Source organism: Vipera ursinii, assembly GCF_947247035.1.
Source record: "Vipera ursinii genome assembly, chromosome: 9".
In the NCBI taxonomy this organism is placed as follows: domain Eukaryota; kingdom Metazoa; phylum Chordata; class Lepidosauria; order Squamata; family Viperidae; genus Vipera; species Vipera ursinii.
The window spans coordinates 23,719,688-23,742,058 of NC_139523.1; the positions used below are offsets into that span (position 1 = coordinate 23,719,688).

At 48.4% G+C, this 22,371-nt stretch overlaps 1 protein-coding gene across 9 annotated transcripts; it reads right to left on the minus strand.

Annotated features, from left to right (window-relative positions):
* Nucleotides 1-2,662: 2,662 nt before the first annotated feature.
* Nucleotides 2,663-21,563, minus strand: RINL (Ras and Rab interactor like). 9 transcript variants are annotated; one of them, XM_083369415.1, is made up of 15 exons: nucleotides 21,060-21,562; nucleotides 20,712-20,917; nucleotides 19,969-20,290; nucleotides 19,539-19,702; nucleotides 19,250-19,403; nucleotides 17,855-17,993; nucleotides 15,948-16,089; nucleotides 12,324-12,399; nucleotides 11,711-11,799; nucleotides 11,224-11,559; nucleotides 9,916-10,560; nucleotides 7,365-7,679; nucleotides 6,440-6,568; nucleotides 5,187-5,350; nucleotides 2,663-4,079 (listed from the first exon to the last, which is right to left on the minus strand). In XM_083369415.1, exons 5-15 carry the CDS (start codon nucleotides 19,300-19,302, stop codon nucleotides 3,717-3,719), a joined length of 2,451 nt encoding a protein of 816 aa, XP_083225541.1. In that variant the 5' UTR covers nucleotides 19,303-19,403; nucleotides 19,539-19,702; nucleotides 19,969-20,290; nucleotides 20,712-20,917; nucleotides 21,060-21,562; the 3' UTR covers nucleotides 2,663-3,716. The 9 variants fall into 9 exon arrangements, with proteins under 9 accessions (XP_083225541.1, XP_083225540.1, XP_083225539.1 ...); XM_083369414.1 differs by having other exon boundaries at nucleotides 19,973-20,290; nucleotides 20,712-21,562; XM_083369413.1 differs by having other exon boundaries at nucleotides 20,712-21,562.
* Nucleotides 21,564-22,371: the final 808 nt, after the last annotated feature.

Here is a 22,371-nt window from a genome sequence, read left to right on the forward strand (position 1 = left end):
TAAGCCGCCCTGAGTCTTCAGAGAAGGGCGGGATATAAATGGAATTAAAATAAATAAATAAATAAATAAAAACCTCTTCCAAGTCAAACCAAGGCTGAGAAACCCCGTCCTGGCAGGAACGTCTGGTTTCGCGGGTCCGGTTCCCTGGAAGAAGGAGGGAAGAAAGACACGCGTTCCAGATCTTCCTTCCTTGCCCAATCTCTTGTGCTCAACACCCTCCGAGCACCCGTCTCTACTCCACGCCAAGCCCGTCTCCGACCGGCTGAGGTTCGGTCGCATGCCGGGGAAGAGCAGCCGGGATATTTGGGAGAACACAATGTGCTACCGACGGCCCCTTTGGTGTCCCAGCGTGGGTTAAGCTTTAACCACTGAATCCACAGCTCAACAGGGGTAGGCAACCTCGGCTCTTTGATGACTCGCGGACTTCAACTCCCAGAATCCTGGAAGTTGAAGTCCACGAGTCATCAAAGAGCCGAGATTGCCTACCCCTGCTCTAGAACATCATGTCAGGACCCACCCCAATCCACGTCTTAGGAAAACAAAAACTCTTGGGAGTCAGTTTTAGTCCAAAAGGAATCTTTACTAGGACACGCTTGGTTGTGGGAATACAAGGCAGGACTTAGGATTGTTGTACAAATTGAAATGTTATAAAGGGTACCCGGTTCAACCCCCCTTCCCTCAACCCCATTTGGTCAGCCCCCCATCCTTCTACTTCGTGTCATCCCTTTCGTGGGGAAAAAAGTGGAACTTGGAATCTTTATGGTTATTGCCTTCTTCCTCTCCAGAATTAAACAAAGACACAAGCCAGATGCCTTCTTCCCTTTTGTTCCCCCAGTTCAAAAGGTTTCCTTGGCCTTTGAAATAACCTAAGGCAGGCTGAATCCACATGTGCTCCTCCTTCCTCTGGAGATAGCAGAATCCATAGGGTGGATAATGTTTTAAACACACATCAGCTGCTGACCCAAAGTTTAGGTGTTCTGGATTCGAACGGGGCACTTACTGAGCAAGGGGTAAAATGGAGGGCACTGTAGCTCTTGACCTTGGGGAACAGACACTACCGCTGGATAGAAATTGTACCGCGATGGAATGGTTTGCTGGAATTGGGCATGTCTGATTTAATGAAGGAGTAGGGGCCACACGATAGCAGTCTTCCAATATCTCAGGGGCTGCCCCGAAGAAGAGGGAGTCAAGCTATTCTCCAAAGCACCTGAAGGCAGGACAAGAAGCAACGGATGGAAACTAATCAAGGAGAGAAGCTACCTAGAACTAAGGAGAAGCTTCCGGACAGGGAGAAGAGTTAATCAGTGGAAGGCCTCCAGTCGTTGTGGGTGCTTCATCACTGGAGGCTTTTAAGATGAGGTTGGACAAGCATTTGTCTGGAATGTTATAGGGTTTCCTGCCTGAGCAGGGGGTTGGACTAGATGACCTCCCAGGTCCCTTCCAACTCTGCTATTCTGTTAGATGGAAATTGATCTGTGGGTGGGATCATCAAACCGCTGCTTTCCAGGAAGTCCAGACCTCATCATTTTTTTCTTTTGACTCTTAATACGCAGATCCCAGGAGACAGACATGAAACCCATTTCAGTCTCCAGTTGAAGTCAAATTTCTTCTCCAAAGCTTTGTTGGAAACATTTGTTTTTTGAAAAAGAAACCTTATATTGCTGCCTCACTTTCCTGTCTTGAACCTTCTAGTCCAGGGATCTCCAAACGTGGCCTCTTTTTAAGACTTATGGCTTCAGAGAGAAATCAAGTTTCAGTCATGTGTCAATAACACCTTAGGACAGACATGTCAAACTTGCGATGTCACGTGATGTCATGCAACGTATCGGGATGCTTTTGCCATTGCTGGCCATGGGATGGGCACGGCTTCCAGATGACGTGTCCGACCCGTGGGCCAGCAGTTTGACACCCCTGCCTTAGGACATGTCTTATTTCAGCCCAAATCCCAAAGACATACAAGTAGTCCTTGACTTACGACCCCAAGTACATCCAAAATATCTGAGGCTAAGTGAGATGGTTAAGCGAGTTTTGCCTCATTTTACAGAGTTAAATGTATCACCGACATTGTTAAGTTAGTTAGTAAGACAGCTGTTAAGTGAATCTGGCTTTCCCCAGTGACTTTTGCTTGTCAGAAAGTCGTAAAAGGGGGATCACATGACCCAGGCACAGGGCAACTGTCATAAGTACATGCCAGTTGCCAAGCATTCAGATTTTGATCATGTGACCACAAGGATGCCACAATGGTCAAAAATGTGAAAAAGCAGTCATGTCTCTTTTTCAATGCCATTGTAACTTCAAAGTCACTAAATGAATTGTTGTAAATTGAGTACTCGTAAATAATTCAGTAACAGATCTGCCTCAAAATCACCCATTTCAGTGTGTGTGTGTGTATACACACATACATACCCACACACTGTAAAGCCCTGATTGTAAAAAAAAAATGAATAGCATTGGGAAAAAAAGGGGGATTGGACACTCCAATTAATTCCTTTGTGGCCACTGTTATCCACAAAACTGCACTATTGAGGATGCAGATATTTGCATCTTTGGACTTCTTAAAGAATTAAAGGACTTAAATCAACATCCCATCAAAGTTATAGACACGGACCCCATTATAAAGGATAGGGAACCAGGAAACATTGAACCCCAAGCTGAGGAAAGGTCATATTTTAAAAGGTTACACGCAAAATGAAACCAGTGTGTTTAATTGACTTTTCCAGAATCCACCTGGTAAGTGTCTCTTGGCTGGGCGAAAAAAGCCTCCCAGCCCCACCGAGAGTGTAGCAAAACGTACTCCATTTGTGCGACTGGAGACACGGGGACAACTTTCAAGGCTGTGCAGAAGCTGACCAGAGACGGCAATCAAACTCTTGAGGAAAAGAGAGAGTAGGAGGTCACGTCTAAAAGCAGGACACTTTCACAGCCTGGAGCTGGTGATGCCCTTTGCGGCTGTCTCCCGGTCCCTCTGGGACGATTCTTCTTAGGCTGGTTGGGAAAACTCATTTTGGGTGGGGAGGAACCAGGAGGAGGACAGTCAGAACAACTTTTAACAATGGTCCACTCCTGGCCGTTACTCGTTTTAGGGATGACCACCGCCAGGGCCGAGGCGAGCACTTTAGCCCCAGTTCTTCCGCTCAAGAGGTTCCTTCCCTGTAGTCCTCGTGTCAGCCGCCGCGTCACGTTTGCCCTTCGCTATCACTCAGGGCAAGACTGCCATGAACTCTAGGGGGACGGGCGGGATGGGAGGGGGCAGGATTCAAGGAAAAGGGAAAGTAAGTCCCACTGGATTCCACGCCCCCCCCCCAGATGCAGTTTCAAGGTCGACCGGTTGGGAACGGAATCTAGCTGCGTGCCAAAGCGACTGTCCTGCAAACATTTGAATTTGACTAGCCATTTTTTTGGGAGGGGGAGGGGGTAGTAGTCAGCATGGGGAGGTACCTAAAGGAAGGAAAGTTAAAGACTTGGGGATTTCGGCGTGCAATTTTCAGTTCTGGCTTTGCACTCCTGTAAGTTCACTTAACCTTTAGTTAACTATCCCTTTATAAACAATTGGCAGTAACGATTGTTCCTTCTGGGAGGCTCAAGCTGAGGCAGGTCTGACATTTAAGGCAGGTCTAGCGGCCCAAGTCCCCAGAAACTCAGCCTTTCCCCAGATGTAGGCCGAGCTGGAAACGTCATCCAGCCCAGGAGAAAACAAGAAAGGCCCACAGCCATGGTCAATCCCTCTCCAACTGCTCCACCCCAACCCTTTCCAGAGGCTTGTGGGACTCAGTCGAGTTGACGGCCCCCTGAAGCAGGCCGGAACCAGAGGCAGGCAGGGCCCTGTCTTTGGGCTTGTAAACAAAGTTGACACGGCTCTCTCTTTGGAGCAGCTCTGCGCGGATCCTCTGCGGGTAGCTGTCCTCCGCTAAGAGTTGCGTGCCGTTGTCCAACACCAAGAAAAGGCCGTAGGCGGCACCGTCAGAGACGCCGTACTTCTCCGCGCAGGCTGCACAGACTGACGCCGTGGTCATGTCGGGCGGAACCGGGATGGTCTTCTGGTTATTGAAGAGTTCGTGGAAGGAGATGTGAAGGATGTGCTGAAAAGAAGGGAGAGATCTTGGAGATCACAGCGTTCCAGCGATGGGCTCAAAGCCACAAGGCAGCCCCCATGCACGGACCGAGCTCTGTGGGAAAGGGTCAAATGCCAGGAATGGCGGAGAGAAAGAGGAGGAGGGCAAGAGATGGATGCACTCTGTTCCAGTGGGGGCGCCGTTGGAAGACCAGTAGAAAGACCAGTAGGGATCACCATGGGGAACATCTATCTACAGGGGTACCTCGGGACTCAAAGCTTGCCAAATGTGGTACTCAGCACATTTGGATGGAAAAAAAAAAGTTCTCCCAGTACTCATCTTTGTTTGACGCACTACAAAAGGAAGTGGGGGGACATCCGCAGAGGGCGGACAGGAAGTTGGCCAGGCCGGGAAGTCGCTGACATAGGAAAAGGGACAGATAGAAGTCCAAAACAAAGGGTCACAGGGTAAGTCACAGGGTTTGTTTGCTACTCGTCCGATTTAGCATTCGCTGCGCCTCCAGGAACCCATGAAGCACGAATACCAAAGTCCCACTGCACGTGGTTGACAATGACTCGATGACACACAAATCAGTCAGAATGTAGACTGTGGGCAGCTACGAGGTGTCCCGTCATAAACAGTGGAGGTGCAAATAGAACGGACTTAAACCCAGGCAGGGTGAAGGGGTGCCTTGGTTGAAGCCATGAAGCAGAGCATTGTATGAACCAGATCAAAGGGGGGGGGGGAAATGGATGGGGGCTGTAGTCCAGGCCACCCAGGGACAATATGGCGAGGATGCTAATGTTCCAGAACATGCATGACAGGGAACGATTCAGATTGTAACCCGGGTTATGCTTAATTCTGCATAAGCCTCTGTCTAAACCAGAGTTTCTCAACTTTGGCAACTTTAAGAGGGGTGGACTTCCAACTCCCAGAATTCCCCTCTTAAAGTTGCCAAAGTTGAGAAACACTGGTCTAAACCACGGTTAGCGTGACACCAACCCAGGACCTGCTCCGCAGGAACCAACGGCCAAAATAAGACAGCAGCCACGGCCGACCAGTTATTTTTCTAGGACGTTTTGCTCTGCCTTTCCGTCTTTCGAGTTTCTCTTCTCACCTGCCTCCCACCCTCACCTGCAAATTGCGGCGATGGTGGTGGTGGTGGATGGTGCGTCGGCGATGCCACTGGTGGATGGAGCGCTGGGCCTCCACGCTGATCTGCCTGGTGATGGTAAAGGCCGCCTGGAAGTTCTCAATGTGGTAGAGAGCCCCAAACCAGGTGGTGAGGTAGTAGCCCCCTAGAACGCAGGAGGGGGAGGAAAGGAGGATATGAATGTGGGAACACAGGAAAAGTTGAGGAATAAACTTGGGGTGACAGTTCAAAAGTTTTTGAAGGACGTTTTGCAAGACTTGGTTAAGCCAACTTCCAGCCAAGTCTCGTGCATTTCTTGTTCTCCTCTCTCATCAGCCAAGCAGCTGCAGGTAACCAAATGCACTTCAAAGTGCAACAGGGCACTTTGAGTGACCCCGAGGCTTTCCTACAGAAAAGTACAATCTTTATTTTATTTATTTATTCGAATTTTAAGCCACTTTTCTTACTTTAAATAATTCAAGGAGGCAAGCATACCTAATACTCCTTCCTATTTTCCCCACAACAACCACCTTGCGAAGTAGGTTGGGCTGAGAGACTGAGGGACTGGCCCAAAGTCACCCAGCCAGCTTTCTTGGTTAAAGTAGGACTAGAACTCACCATCTCCTGGTGATTGGCCCAAAGTCACCCAGCCAGCTTCCATGCCTAAGGCAGGAATATCATTCACCATGTCCTGGCAATTAGCCCTAAATCAGACATGTCAAACACAAGGCCCGGGGGCCAGATCCGGCCCGCGAACTGGTTTCATGCGGCCCGCGAAGCCATTCTGGAAACAGTGAGGGAACGGCCCCCACTGCCTTGGCCCTGGCCCAGAGACCCTCCTCCTGCCAGAGACTCTCAGATCTGGCCCACTCCTGCCCAGGCCCCCATAGGCACCCTTGATGCCAACGATGTAGAGCTGGCCACACCCACCCAGTAGGCCCTGCCCACCCAGTAGGCCACACCCACCCAGGCCACACCCACCCGGCCCCCTGAGGGCAACCACAATGCTGATGCGGCCCTCAATGAAATTGAGTTTGACACCCCTGCCCTAAATCATCCAGCCAGCTTTTAGGCCTAAATCAGGACTAAATCACTGTCTCCTGGTGATTGGCCCAAAGTCACCCAGCCGACTTTCATTAAACATTTATAAGTACCTCTAAGCCTTAGCAAGAATTTAAGATGATCTCCTAAAGGCTAGTGGGGGAAAACTCTTCCTTGGAAACAGATCCAGCTTCAACCCAGCCAACTACCCTACCTTCTCCCTGCAGCTGACTGGGATCCATTAATTCCATCATGTACTCCACATCCAACTGTACAGGCGCCACATCGCAGCGCACCAGCACGTAGATCAGAACTGGCAGGAAGTCATCGGCACCAAAGGGCTCTTCCAAAAATAGAAAGCAAAGGCACGTTATGGGGAAGGGTAGGAGACCTCGGAAGCAGCCCAGGGATGAAGGAAGAGGCCGAAGCTGCTTGGCAATATCTATCTATATCTATATCTATATCTATATCTATATCTATATCTATATCTATATCTATATCTATATCTATACTGTATCTATATATCTATCTCTATCTCTATCTATCTATCTATCTATCTATCTATCTATCTATCTATCTATCTCTATCTATCTATTATCTATCTATCTATCTATCTATCTATCTATCTATCTATCTATCTATCTATCATCTATCTATCATCTATCTATCTATCTATCTATCTTCAGTTGTTAAGTGAGATATTGGTTAAATGAGTTTTGCCCCATTTTATGACCTTTCTCACCACAGTCGTTCAATGAATCCCTGCAGCTGGTAAGTAAAATGGGTCGTTAAGGGAACCCGGCTTCCCTGTTGACTTTGTTTGTCAGGAGGTCGCCAAAGGGGACCACGTGACTCCGGGGACGCTGCGACCGTTACAAATATGAACCGGTTGCCAAGCGTCCGAATTTTAATTGGGGGTGATGCTGGAAAGGTCGTTAAGTCGTAAGTCACTTTTCCCAATGCCGTTGTGACTTTGAATGGTCACGAACTTTGAACTGTTGTCAGTCGAGGACTACTTTTATTTATTTATCTCCCACTTTTGTTACTGTAACCTTCCCCTGCTTTACCCCCCACTCCCATCCCTATAAATGTTCAGAGAAGTAGACACGCAGTAGCTGAACTGAACAGAGGCCTCCTACCTGCCTTCTCACAGTGGAGGTTCATGGCCTCGTAAAGCATCTTGCAGACCTTCAGCATCTGAGTCTCCTTCTTCTTGGGCGAGTAGGCCTGGTGCAGGAGACTCAGCTTGGCCTGGATACGCTCCAGGCACGCCCCGTCGGGCACCCCGGCCAGCACGCCAAGCTCTTCCAAGCTTTGCTGGCTCAGGATCAACTGATTTTCACGCAAACAGTTCAGAGAGCCATCGCGAGTGTGGAAGTCCAGCAACTGGGCATAAATCGTATCCCGCAGCGGCTTCAGGATGCACTTGTAGAGAGCGGCTTCCACCACGGAACCTGGCCCAAAAGAAGAATAACAGAATATCAGAGCTGGAAGGGACCTTGGAGGTCATCTAGTCCAACCCCCTGCTCAGGCAGGAAACCCTATAATATTTCAGACAAATGGCTGTCCAGTCTCTTCTAAAAAAACTTCCAGTGTTGGAGCGTTCACAGCTTCTGGCGGCAGGTTGTTCCACTGGTTAGTTGTTCTAACTGTCAGGAAGTTTCTCCTTAGTTCCAGGCTGCTTCTCTCCTTGGTTAGTTTCCATCCGTTGCTTCTTGTCCTGCCTTCAGGGGCTTTGGAGAACAGGTGGACCCCCTGCTCTTCTTTGTAGCAGCCCCTTAAATGTTGGAAGACTGCTTATTATGTCACCCCTAGTCCTTCTTTTCATTAAACTAGACATACCTAATTCCTGGTCATTCTCTTGACCAGTCCCCCAAGGTCAAGAGAATGACTTTGGAGCCAAATGGTGGGCCCTTGGGTCTTAGGGACTAGCACCTTAGGCAACGGCTGCAAACCAACTTCATCTGTCTAACTCATATTATCCAAGATGGAGCAGCCTTTTGACCTAGAAAGGTAGCAGCTAACATTTTCGGAGGGGTCGAGAGCAACAAACTGGATAGGGCCCCATCACATCTGTAGATAGGACTGACATTTTCAATATTTTGAGAAAGATCCCTAGCTTTTCCAATGTTGGTATGCTTATTTTATGTGCTTCATTGCTATTCTGATATACTTTCACTGGCTACAGGTTGCCCAGCCCTGCTTTGCTGTAGTGCAGTTTCTCAAACTTATCAACTTTAAGAGGGGTGGACTTCAACTCCCAGAATCCCCCAGCGAGTAAAAGGTTGAGGAACTCTGGTGGAAAGTGTTAATTCAGTTTGTAAATCACATAGTTTAGCTTCACGGGAATCCAACCACCGGCGCGTTTTCAAGGCATCGTGGATCAAGCCAATCATGGCTTATGTAGGGATGTTCCATCATCTGTTAACCTGCCTTTTTTGAGCTGAACAGGCCAAGGCTGAACCTGCAACCCCCTTTGTGCCAAACTGGGCTCAAGGGCTGCTGAGTCCAGAAAGCTCCCCACCCCTACCTTTGACCAGCTGCTTTGGAGAGTTACCAGAAGATAAAACCCATTTGCATAAACATGACCTGAAAACCTTGTGGGAAACTAACACATGAAACCAACCAGGATTATCTGTTCTTAGACAAACACCTTAAAGCTGGAATTTAATTTTCAGCCAAAGCCTTTTCCAATTTTTGAATAAAAGCCTCAGATGTGCAGGGGAACAAAAAAAAAAGCTGCTCTTTTTTAAAAAAATGTGGGTTTAGGAAAGCTCTTTTGGGATCTTGGTGCTCTCTGAGCCTGGTGGAAGGGGGCTTGTGGAGGGGGGCTTGTGGAGAGGAGGAGGAGGACGACAACGACGACAACGACTGTGGGGTCCTAGATGCTCTCTGGCCTGGGTGGTTTTCTTGCAGATATTTTATAATCCAACTAGGGAACATCATCAGTGCAAGAAGGGAGTGAGGTTTGCTCTCTGCTTACAAACCCCACTCGCTTCTATTATGGTACCTAGCTGGGTAATGTTCCCTACTTGGGTCATGAAACATCTGCAAGGGAACCACCCAGCTCAGAGAGCACCCAGGACCCCACAGTCCTCCCTCCTTCTCTTCCACTCTGCAAAGCCACCTCCCTTCCGGCACTGATGACGTTACCTAGTTTGGGTCACGAAATGTCCGCAAGGAAACCACCCAGCTCAGGGAGCACCAAGGACCCCTCGACCCTCAGCTACAAATATTCTCCTTCATTGGTTTCTGGTCCTTCCCCCATCCCCGTCACATCCACCGCCCCAAACCTCTCCTTCAACTGTCAAAGCCACAGACAGCGCTGTCTGCATCACAACCCCGACCACAGACCAGGTTGATTTCCTAAGCAACCTAGCTTGTCAGCAGACGCTGTCGTAAACCTGCTGGAGCCCAGAATGGAAACCGCAGAAGTATTTTCAGTTGTTCAGAGACAGGGGAAGAGATATTTATGATCAGGTTTCTGGGAAACAGACCTGAGGGGGGTGAAAAATGGTCCTTTTTTCTGTAATGAACCATCAAGGGCCACCTGTACACAGGGCAGAAACGGCCCGATCCTGCCAGCTGTTATTCAGCATCTCTGTTGTGCAGCCATCACCGCTATCCAAAATGGATCATTTTCAGATTCCCCCCCCCCCCAAAATCTCTCAGAAGGCCCCGTTTCCCTACCGAGATCCAGTTCCTCGGCATCAGCGTATTCAGAGTAGGCGGTGCGCAGATCCGAGCTTTCGCACAGGTAGCACTTCAGGTTGCTGATCATCTGCCGCGTCTCCTGAAGCATGTCGGTGCTGGTGGGGTGCCGCGACCCGGCCCCCTGCTGCATGTGCTCCACGAAGTTCTGCACGAGGCCTCCCACGTCCGACGTGGGCTCCTGGACCAGCTCTTGCACCCGCTTGGCCACCCGGCGCTCGAGAGAGAGGAAGCCGGTGAGGGCACTGCTCATGGCCGAGAGACGGTGGAGTACCTTGTGGGTGAAGGTGGCCGAGGAGGGGCGCCGTCTCTTTTGCGGAGACGGGCTGGCGGGAAGGGCCCCCTCGCCTTCGTCCTCAACGCTGCTGATGGAGAGCGAATCCAGTTCCGGGATGAGAGGCAGCAACATGGAGTCGTTCAGCAACAAGGAATCGGACCGGGCCTTTTTCAAGCTGGGGAAAGCGTCGGCCGAGATGCCTTCCACCCAGGAGACGCGGTGGGGAGAACGGGTCTCCTTTTGGGGCAGACTAGGGGACCAGGGAGGCGCCTTGGTTTCTGAACTGTTCCAGGACGGTCTGCGAGGAAGGAAATCCCCTTGCCCGGAGGCTGAGCGGGACGGAGGGTCTGCGGGGAAGACAGGGGCAAGAAAGGAGTCCATGGGCAGATTAGCCCATCTGCCACCCAGAAGGCCAATTGGTCATATTACACAAAGAAGCTTTGCAGCTCAGGGTTGGACTGGGGGCTCCTTGGTGCTCTCTGAGCTTGGGGGGGGGGTTTCCTTGCAGAGGTTTCGTGACCCAACTAGGGAACATCAGCAGTCCTAGAGTAGGGAGTGGGGTTTGTGACGTACAGGAGGAGGACGACAACTGTGGCTTCCCTGGTGCTCTCTGAGCTGGGCGGTTTTCTTGCAGAGGTTTCATAACCCAACTAGGTAGCATCATCAATGCTAGAAGGGAGGGGGGGTTGTGGAGGAGGAGGAGGAGGAGGAGGAGGAGGAGGCGATGGCATCCTTACTGTTCCCTGAACTTGGTGGTTTTCTTGCGAACATTTCATTACCAAAGTAGGTAATGTCATCAGTGCTACAGCTGACACTGATGAGGTTCCCTAGTTTGGTCATCAAACGTCTGCAAGGCAACCACCAAGCTCAGAGAGCACCAAGGACCCCACAGTTCGACCCGGAGCTACAAAGGTTCTCTTCTATTGGTACACAATGCTGCCAAGGAGCAGGAGAACCGGGGGAGGGCAAGATCTTTATACCGATGACCCGGACAGCTGCCCGTATCTTACCTTTCCCCACCTTCTCCTCCTCCTCCTCTTCCTGAGACTTGAGACGTTCCCGACTAACTGGGGCTTCTTGCCTTGCTGAGCCGTTGGCGAGAGGCAGGGATCCCCCCCTGCCTCTCGAGTGGTACAGGCCGGGGTCCAGGTCGAGCCATTCGATGTCGCTGTGCACGGAAAGGAAGAGCGGGTTCACGATGCAGAGGGCGGTGTCCTCAGACGTCACGCGGATGGAGCAGGAGGGCTGCTTGGATTTCAGCAGGTCCTCGCTGGGTTCCATGCCGCTGGCGCCTGCTTCGTCTGAGCCCAGGCCGTTGGCAGGATTAAGAGGCATGGCCCAGAACGCTGTGGATGGGGGAAAAAAACAAAAAACAGGAAATGGAGAACAGGGGCTTTTCAGGGGCTTCCGTGGGAGGGTTAAGCAACCCGAATCGGCAAACTCTCCCCAAATACCAGAGCAGAATTGGGGGGCGGGGGGGGGGTTATTCTCACTCACTTGGACCCAAGGTAGCCACTGCATCTAAATCAGCTCTGCCAGGAAGCTGAAAGAGGTGGGGGACCCTGAGCAAACAGGGCAGGATATCCCTGCAAGAGAAGCAGAGTTACAAAAATGACAGCCGCTCTTCTGGGCTGCCTTTCCCCCTTTATTTATTATTCAGTTATCCGTTGAATTTCTACGCTGCCCGTCTCCGGTACAAGCTGACTCTGGGTGGCTTACAAACGATAGAAACAAGTTAAAAAACAATTAAGGGATTAAAAGGTTAAAATGAGCCATTCAAGATTAAAACTTTGCACCGTGGCGGCCCTTTTAAAGTAGAGGCCTCCTAGCCATTTATTTTGGTGTGTGTGTGTGTGTGTGTGTGTGTGTGTGTGTGTGTGGTCTGAGATTTCTTTCCTATACCTACATGCTTCCCCAAAGCCTGCCCAAACCTCCTCTTTTGACTCACTGGGAAGGTCTTCCAGGGAACCGAAATATTTGGGAAAGGGAAGATGCTAGGAGCCTGCCCTTGGATCTCGGGAAATTAATTAGCAAATTAATTAAGGTCACAATTCAGCACCCAAAGGTTTCCCCCCCAGCCCACCACCTCCCTCTCTCTGGTGCTGCTCACCTGCTCACAAAATGAAAGCCAATCAGTTCCAAAAGGTTTCTGAAGTACAACTGAGAACCTTTGAGGTGAATGGCTGCTGAGAAAGAAAGAAAGAAAGAAAGAAAGAAAGAAAGAAAGAAAGAAAGAAAGAAAGAAAGAAAGAAAGAAAGAAAGAAAGATTTGTTTAGTGACCATTTGAAGTGACAGCAGCATTGAAAAAAGTGACTTCTGATCATTTTTCCCCACTTAACAACCGTTGCAGCATCCCTGTGGTCACATGATCAAAATCCAGACGCTTGGTAACTGACTCATGTTTATGACGGTCGCAGTGTCCCCGGGGTCCTGTGATCCCCTTTTGCGACCTTCTGACACGCAAAGTCAAGGGGGAAGCCAGATCCACTTTGCAACCATATTAACAACTGCAGTGATTCACTTAACAGTTAGGGCAAGAAAGGTCACAAGATGGGTGGAAATTCACTTAACAGCTGTCTTGCTTAGCAACAGAAACTTTGGACTAGGTCAGGGGTCGGCAACCTCGGCTCTTTTATGACTCGTGGACTTCAACTCCCAGAATTCCTGAGCCAGCGTAGCTGGCTCAGGAATTCTGGGAGTTGAAGTCCACGAGTCATAAAAGAGCCGAGGTTGCCGACCCCTGGACTAGGTGATTGCCATTGGAGGGGGGGGGGGAAACAAAGGAATGGTTCATCTTTGGCTGGCGATTACTAATGAGGGCACATGCTTTATAATCAGAATAAGCTCTTCCCATTTTTTTTTCACAATTTCCAACTGAAGGTAAAGTGGAAAAAGAGAAGAGAGTCTGGAAAATGACTTGCACGATGCCCCAACAGCCTGACTCAACAGCTCCCTTGGTTGATTGGGACATATCCGTAGGTCACAAGAGAGCTTCTGGAAGGCATAAGCAAGTCTGAAATTCAACTGCTGAGACTTCTGGTCTGAAAAAAAGGATCTCGGGGCCCAGATCATCTCAGGAAGAGGTAATCAACCTCAGCTGGGGAAAAAAAAAATATTGAACCAAGTGGGATGGATGGATTGGGTCGTGGGGACATCCAAGCCTAGAACTAAGGAGAAATTTCCTGACAGGGAGAACGATTCATCGATGCAACAGCCTTCAGAAGTTGTGGGTGCTGCATCACTGGAGGCTTTCAAGAAAAGACTGCACAACCATTTGGCCGGGATGAAATAAGGGACTCCTGCCTTGAGCAGGGTGTGTGTGTGTGTGTGTGTGTGTGTGTGTCCCTTCCAGCCTTAAGATTCTGATTCTATGTTTTTGTGCATGTTCTCCATGTACTTCCTTCCTTCAGGGCAGGGATAAGGATCCTGAAAACTCTGTTTTTCATATGGCAAGACCCTCCTCTTTTGAAAGCATCGAGGCTTCCTTCTATATTGAGGCAAGAAACACAGAAGCTGTAGTGTAAGCTTTCCAATAAATATTAAAATAGTTTAAAGTCTACAGTGTCAAGGATCTTTTGATAGCAGATGATATAAACAGCTGAATGCTGCATGTAAAATAAAACAGCTTTGAGAACATAGATGGACACGATCAGATCTTTATTACCTAATCCCGTAGCCTGTTCTTACAGTGGTCAAGCAACCTAGTCATCTCCCAGCAGATGGCCTTCAGGGACAGTCTCAAGGCCATCAAGATCAAGAGCTGTTTTATATTCTCTGGGAAATTCTACAAATTACTCCCTTTTTAAAAGCCAGATAAACTGGTCCGCAGCACCGCATCTCAGAGTCACAAATTCCAGCCGAAGCTTAATTGTGCATTGTGTAAAAAAATAAAAAATAATTAAAAAATTCCTTTTCTCTGCCCCGATTCTTCCCGGATTCAATTTCCCAGCATGATTTATAGTTCTAGTACGGGTAGTTCTCAACCTACGATGACAACAGAGCCTCAAATTGATGTTGCTAAGCGAGACATAACAAACGTCTCTAAAGTAGAACCGCCCCCCCCTCCCTCTCCCTGACGTGGACCCCCTGCCTTTCTTCCTCACAGTGAGAAAGTCGCTTCTCGCCCTTGCTCACTTCTTTCAGTTTACTCGGGAAGAATCTGCCAGAGACAGAAACCAGCTCTATATATCCAGCACGCTGCTTTCCCTAGAAGCAAGCTAGGATAACGAATACCGGCTTAGCATCAGGAAGGATTCCTCACCTGTGGTTCAGCCCGGAGACGGGGAACACCAAGTTCAGGGGAAGCAGAGGATGAAACAACCCGAGCCGGGGAACGCAGGGGGAAAAGTTAGCGCCAAGGGCCGGTCTCTCGGTCAAGAATCTAAGGAGGTTGCCAGTTAACAAGGCGAGCGCGCGCCCTGCGAGAACTGGCCCTTGTGAGCTTCTCCAAAGTACTTCCCTTTTTTAAGTAGAAGGAAGTGAGGTTTTGAAATTCCCCAGAAGAGACGAGATGAGTGTTGAGGTCCAGCAACTGGGGCAAGGAAGTGAAGATCAGCAGTTCAAGCATGGACATTTCCTATTTCCCACACTTCTGATTCTCATCGTGAGATCGAGCAGGGAAGTGAAATTCTGGGGGGCTGCCAGAGAAGGAAGGTCTCCAGACTCCTGGTTTCTCCTCTGCGTGTCCAGCTCTAGAACCCCGAAAGCGCTAAGACCGATTCGGAGCCTTTATTCATGCAGCCTCCTCGTGGGAAAGGAAGCCAAAAGGGTTAAGACCGTGGGGGTCCCTGGGGCCTGCTCAGCTTGGTAGTTTGGCGGCAGACGTTTCATCACCAAGCCAGGTAACGTCGTCAGTGTGGTGACGTTACCGAGTTTGGTAATGAAACGTCTGCAGGGAAACTACCAAGCTCAGAAAGCACCAAAGACCCCACAGTTCTCCCCCTCCTTCTCCTCCCCCACTTCACAACCCCCTCCCTTCTAGCAATGAAGATGTTCCCTGGTTGGATAATGAAACGTCTGCAAAAACCTAGCAAGCTCAGAAAGCACCAACGACCCCACAGTCTCCTCCTCCTCCTCCTCCACATAAACATACCCTCTTCTAGCACTGATGATGTTCCCTAGTTGGGTCATGAAACGTCTGCAAGGAAACCACCCAGCTCAGAGAACACCGAGGAGTCCACCGTCCTCCTTCTTCCCCACCCCCACCCCCTCCTCCTCCCCCCTACCCCCCTTTCTAGCACTGAAGATGTTCCCTTAGTTGGGTCATGAATCATCTGCAAGGAAACCACCCAGCTCAGAGAGCTCCGAGGACCTCAGTCTCTTTCTCCTCCTCCTCCCCATAACCCCCCCCTCTTATAGCACTGATAATTCTACCTAGTTAGGTAGTGAAACATCTGCAAGAAAAGAATCAAACTCAGACAGCACTAAAGACCCACAGTCCTCCTCCTCCTGCCCTTCACAACTCCCCCCCCCCCGCCGCCTTTCTAGCACTGATGATGTTACCTAGCTGGGTCATGGAACGTCTGCAAGGAAGCCACCCAGCTCAGAGAGCAGCAAGCGCCCCTCAGTTCAGCCCCGAGCTTCAAATATTCTCTTCCAACGTTAAGACTGTCTGAATATGTTTTTTTAGCACTGGTTTGAAAATACAGCTTAATGCTGTATTGTTCCATGAGATTGCCACATGTCCCTCTTCACCTCCCAGGGGTAGAAGGCTCAAGTACCAAACCAACTCACCTGGACTGTCTTCAAGAGGGAAAAGGTCAACAACCTTATTGTCACTTTCAGGTAACCGGACGTAAAGTGTCTTGACGGCGTCATTCCCATTTGCAGCAACGATGAACGACTGGAAGAGGTGAAAATGGAGACAGCAGGGTTGCTGGAAAATCACATCACAAAGCAAAACTATAACCATCTCCCAAACACCCATTTCTCTCACCCTTTCAGTAGGATTTTTATTTGTTAAAAATGTTTACGCAACCCATCTCCCTGTGACAGCCACTCTGGGAGGCTTAAATTGTAATAAAAAGGTAAAAACGATAAAGCTGAGTGATTAAAATTAAAGAGGATTAAATAGGAAGTTAAAAACCAAAAGAATGGGTGATGTGGGAGTGCTACTTTCCCTCTATTCCAGACATGTCAAACACAAGGCCCGGGGGCCGGATCCGGCCTGCGAAGTGGTTTCATGCGGCCCGCGAAGCCATCCTGGAAACAGTGAGGGAACGGCCCCCACTGCCTTGGCCCTGGCCCAGAGACCCTCCTTCTGCCAGAGACCCTCAGATCTGTCCCACACCCGTGATGCGAACGATGTAGAGCTGGCCATGCCCACCCAGTAGGCCATACACACTCTAGCCACGCCCACCCAGTAGGCCACGCCCACCCAGGCCACACCCACCCAGCCCCTTGAGGGCAACCGCAATGCTGATGCGGCCCTCAATGAAATTGAGTTTGACACCCCTGCTCTATTCCCTACTCCCTCTATTCAAGATGGACAGTGATTAATATTGATATGTTACTTAGATGTAAGGGAGGCAGGGCTATGCATATGTTGCATATAGTACGTTTAAATGTGTGTTATGTATGTGTACACTTTGAGGGCCAGCAACTAAATTTCATTTTTAATGTGTGTCTTTGTGCCCACAGTAAAAAAAATAAAGGTTATCTATCATCTATCTATCTATCATCTATCCATCCATCCATCCATCTATCTATCTATCTATCTATCTATCTATCTATCTATCTATCTATCATCTATCTATCTATCTATCTATCTATCTATCTATCTATCTATCTATCTATCTATCTATCTATCTATCTATCTATCCCCTCTGTAAGGAATAAAAATCCTTCCATTCCTCACCATCCAGTCAGAGCTGAAGAAGCTTCTTGGCTAAGAAGCAAAACATCTTCAGAGAAAAGCGAGAAAGTCCAGTTGCCTCTTGAAAAAAGCACCTTTGGGACAAAGCAACCTATCATCCCCCTCAATCATCAACTGCCACTGGTAGCTAGGGGAGGATGGGAAGTGTAATCCAGCAGATATAGGGTGGGTTGTAATTGAAGGATTACACCTGCAGATGTTAGCGAGATTTAATTTAATTTCCTACCCTTTCAAATCTGTGTACTAGAAGCCACAAAACAGGCCTGGCAAGTAAACTCAGGAACAGGCAGCCCTTGACTTACCACCATTGGTTTAGTGGCCATTCAGTTACAGGAGCAGTTGAAAAAAGGGACTTGCGGCTGGTTTTTGCACTTAACGACCATTGCAGCATCCCCAGTCATGTGATCAAAATTCGGACACTTAAAAGACGGTTGCAGTGTCCTGGCGTCACGTAATCCCCTTTTTTGCAACCTTCTGACCAGCAAAACTCAATCAAGGGGAGAGCCAGGTTCACTTAACCACCCTGTTACTAATTTAACAACTGCAGCGGTTCACTTAGTGACTGTGGCGAGAAAGTGGGGCAAAACTCGACTTAACAAATGCCTCGCTTAGCCATGGAAATTCTGGGCTCAACTGTGGTCGTAAGCTGAGGACCACCTGTACAGAGGACGCAATTGGCCCAATCTCAACAAATCCGGAGTCCTCAGTTTTGCAGGAAAGAAACCCTGGGGTTTTTAGGCCTTCCGAAAAAGGGTCAGTTATTCACCCCCCGTCGGTGCAGCGAGAGCAGCTTCTTGACTTGCTCTGGCTGGACGTCCAGAAGCTCCCAAACGCCCCTCGTGGCCGAGAGCCTGTCCAGAAGTGGGGTGCGATGGCTGGGTTTCCCCCCTGCCGTCTTCTCTGACCTACAAAAGAGAAAACGCAAAGAAAGGAAGCCAAAGGCAGGCCAGTTGGCTTTTTGCTGCCAAAATAAACTCATACGCTAATTTTAATAAATAATGGAAGAAATAAATTTGGATCATAGGTGGGATTTGCACAAGGTCCCACTCGAGTCCCAGCAGGGGTTGATTTATTAAACCAGCCCAGCTTCTGCCATTGTTAAAGCAGAGTTTACGGCTCAGCTTGTGGTTTGACCCGGCCAACGGTTAATTTATTCAACGAAACAGTGTAACAGAATTAAAAGAGTAGGGAGGGACCTTGGAGGTCTACTAGTCCAACCCCCTGCTCAGGTAGGAAACCCTATCCCATTTCAGACAAATGGTTGTAAACAAACCACAATGGTTTTTTTTTAAAAATTCCATTTATATCCCACCCTTCTCCGAAGACTCAGGGCGGCTTACAAGCTTAGCAGTAGCCTTCATTCTATGTATATGCCTGCTTATTAGGGCTTTCACACACACACACCAAGCGGCATTATTACAAAGTCAGCTTAATTGCCCCCAACAATCTGGGTCCTCATTTTACCTACCTGGGAAGGATGGAAGGCTGAGTCAACCTTGAGCCTGGTGGGATGCAAACCTGCACTAATTGCAGGCAGCTGGTGTTACTTAAGGAGGCATTAGCCCACTGCTCCACCAAGGCTACTCTACTTTTATTTTTTTCATTTTTAAAAAAATATTTTTATTTCTTTCATATTGTGTTTTTATTTCCTGTAAGCTGCCCTGAGCGAGTATGAGGCAATATACATTTTCCAAATGAATAAATAAATAAATTCGATGCAGCCGAGGAAGTCAACCCAATATGCGATCTGGCTTTTTCCTGGGATAGGCAAATGGCTTAAAAGAAGCTGTCAGCAGAACTGCCTGGCCGTCCAGTGGGTGGTAGCCCCATCTCCTACGGAGAGTCCAGCCAAAATTTATTCCCGAGCTGAGATCACAGCAGCTTTTTACCCAGACACTACACCAGATCGAACGTGGCCGGTTCAGAAGTGACACAAGGTTGCCCTTGGATGTCCTACCATGTTACTCAACATTGGTATTGTATGGACTCCAACTCCCAGCATTCCCCTTTCTCCTTCCAGGATTTCTAGGAGTTGAAGTCCACACATCTTAACAGTTGTTGAGCTTGAGAAACACTGGCCTACAAGCTCTCCACAGAACCAACTGGGCAGATAGGCATGCCTCTTTCTTGACCCAGGCATGCCCACAGACCCTCTCCTTACCTAGAGCCTGCCCCTGTGTGCTCTTTGCTGGCGTCAACCATGATCTCCATCATTGCTCATTCCCATGAGACTCCGGTTAATCAGCAAGTCCTCTTCTCCTGGTCAAACTTTCCAGACTGTTTTTTCTTTTGAGGGCTGGTCTCGGAATGTTCTCCTGGAGAAGCAGAAGAGGTCAGAGAGATGGATCTGGGCCCCAGGTTTCCAGGCGTGGGGGAAAAGATAGCTGCAGTGAAAGACACGTCCATGACCCAGGGCAGCTAAACAATGACCTGATGAAAGAGTGGCTTACTTGCGAGATGGGCGGCTGTACGAATGGGACAAGTCAATAAATAAAGAATTCTATGGATCAGTAGAGGAGAATATTTGTAGCTCAGGGTTGAAACGAGGGGTCCCAGTTGCTCTCTGAGACGCTTGCAGATGCTACATGACCCAAGCTAGGTAACATCATCAGTGCTAAAAGAAGGGGGGGGAGGAGGAGGAGGCCACATCAGGGGGTCTGTTACTAGTTTGGGTAAGGAAATGAAAACAACCAAGTTCAAAGAGCATCAAGGACCCTTAATTCTATTTGAAACAACCAATGTATCTGTCAATAAATATTAATCATATACATTATAACGGATAGTAGATGCCTCCTGGCCTCCATCCACAGGAAACTAAGCCAATAAGCCCCACCCTCTTGAAAGCTCCCACCGTTCGGAGAAGTAATCATACGTACACACCTACATCTAAATGAAAGACGTTCAGGCTCCAGGAAAGCCTGCTTCGGAAGGATGTTTTCCCTTCCAAACGGCCTCTTCCTTTTGAGTGACTGCCTTAGTAGCTCAGACCAGATCTGGCTGCAAGGGAGACCCGCACCCACGTGCCTCTGTTAGCGGGCAAAATGGCGGACGGAGTTGATGCTCGGCTCGGAAAGGAAGACAAACATCCTGCTTGCAGAAGCCGGCGCTCAGCAAAACACCAAATGCATCCACACCGTTGTGCCAACAGTCATTTCTGGCCTTCCTCCCACACGTACGCCAAGTTCTAGGTGCATCTGAATATCTGCATCAAAAAAAATGTGATCGCTTCCAACAAACAAGCCAAGGCCCCCCCCCCCAGCAAAGGGGAATATTTTGTAGCTCCGGGTTGAAATGAGGGGGTCCTCGGCGCTCTTTGAGCTTGGCTGCTTTCTGGCAGAGGTTTCATTGCTCAAACTAGGTAGCCTCATCAGCACTGGCGATGTTACCTACTTTGGGTAATGAAACATCTGCAAGAAGACAAGCAAACTCAAAGGAGACCACAATAAATCCAGCATTCATTCCCCCGAAACAGGACTCTACCTAAAGACATTTCGGTTAGCTTCCCTGAGGCTTGTTGGGGTAAGTAAATCTTTTCTCCTCAAGCCTGCCTATAACCTTCCTGATCAGAACTGAAGCCTGCAGTTCTGCTCAAAATGTCCCCCTCTACAGTTAGAAGATCTTACCTTGCGATGGGCATGCAGAAAGGTGAAGTGCCAGCTACGAAATCTCTGTGCCAGCCGCCATTCACGGATCAGCAAAAGGTGAGTGAAGGAAGGCAGGGCTGACGCACTTCGGCTGTGGGAGACAAAGGCAGGGATGTGGTCAACGCCTCTACCAATTGCCTTCACGTGGTTCTGGGGCCTCCACCGTTCACTTCAAAGAAAGGCAGCTAGAGAGAAAATATAAAGCACTCGTTAGAAAAACATTGGAGTAGATATGCTGGATCAGAAAAGAAACCTAATTTAATCCAGGTTCCTCTTGCTCTTCGGTGGCCAACCAGCTGCTTCCGAGAAGCTCACAAATGAACGCACCACTTATGCTTCTCAGCAGTGGCCTTCAGTACTAGAGGTGATACGATACCATCAGGCTTAGCAGTTTTCAAGAGCCTTCCCCTTCTTGAATTTAAGATTTTATTTTTTTCCCAAAGTCTTCCAACAGATCTGACAGATTCGTGATGTGCCACGAGAAAGAATTCTGGAAGAAAACCTCATGGCTGTGAGAAGCTGAAAGGCAAGAAGGAAGATTAGTTTGGGCAGACGCTCTCCAAGGTAAAACTGAGGCCCCATGGAGCTGTTGAGGCGGTTGAGGCAGGTAGATGAACTTAAGAGAAGCCTTAGCCAGTCTCAGCAACTTTGTGTGGGTATGCTACTTGGGGATCCCTGGGAACCAAAGTCCACACATCTGAAAGAGGCCGAAATCGAGAAACACTGACTTAGTGAAAGACGTGAATTGCACAAGGCTATCAGCACAAAAGCTCAAGAAGTTGGTGATGCTTCCAAAGGGAAAAGTGCTTTAAAAAGCAATTTTATTATTATTATTATTAATAATTTCCTGTTTTCTTTCCCCCCAAAATCTTTAGCCTATTTCTAGAGATCTTTAGAAACTTGTACACCTTTTAGTAACAGTTCAATTGATCTAAGAAAATAATTGCCCAACTACGGTCTTTGGTTCCCCCCCCCCAAGTGGGAATGCTTTTGCAAATTTCTATTATAATCAGTTGTTGTTGTTGTTTTAAAAAATAGTATATAACATGTAAGCATTGTCACATAAAACCAAGCTCTTTGTATGTGAAGCCCTTATGCTAGCAGCTAGACCATTCAAGAGTAGCTTTTATCATAAAATACTCCTCCCGTACCTCTATCTGAAGAATATGGAAATTTCTTTAATTGTAGCAATAAAACCCTTGCAATAGATGGCAGGGAGCTATCAGCTAGTGCCCAAAGCTATTTTGCTGTGACCTATGACCCCCAGAAAACTGAGGGGAAAGTTAATAGCTGCCTCTCAGTACAGAAACCAGAGAAGGATTGCATCCATAATAAACTTTGTAAAAGAAAGTTTCACTTTGTGTCCGCTAGAGGACACTAAACTCCAACCCCTGAATTACTACTACCTGTTTTGCTGATTTGTGCCAAAAGAACAGGTGTTAGCTACACTAATTACACCCAGTCTTCTTGAAATAAATACAGGAAGGCAGAAAAAACAAACCCAACATATTATTTTGTGGTATCAAACTGATTGTATTTGTCACAGACGACAGCTTCATATAAATGATGGAAACAAAAGCGTCACAGTTAAAACTGCTACCCTGCATAAATCAACAGTTTAATCAAACACTTCAAACTA

What these genes read in the sequence shown, in the direction of transcription:
- RINL (XM_083369417.1), bottom strand. Translation starts at nt 19,302, where the DNA reads ATGATGGAGATCATGGTTGACGCCAGCAAAGAGCACACAGGGGCAGGC. An exon ending in TGCCGAGGAACTGGATCTCG is followed by an intron (nt 7,680 to 9,915) that starts GTAGGGAAACGG and finishes CTTTTGGGCCAG; the next exon opens with GTTCCGTGGTGGAAGCCGCT. An exon ending in CAGTCAGCTGCAGGGAGAAG is followed by an intron (nt 5,351 to 6,439) that starts GTAGGGTAGTTG and finishes CCTGCGTTCTAG; the next exon opens with GGGGCTACTACCTCACCACC.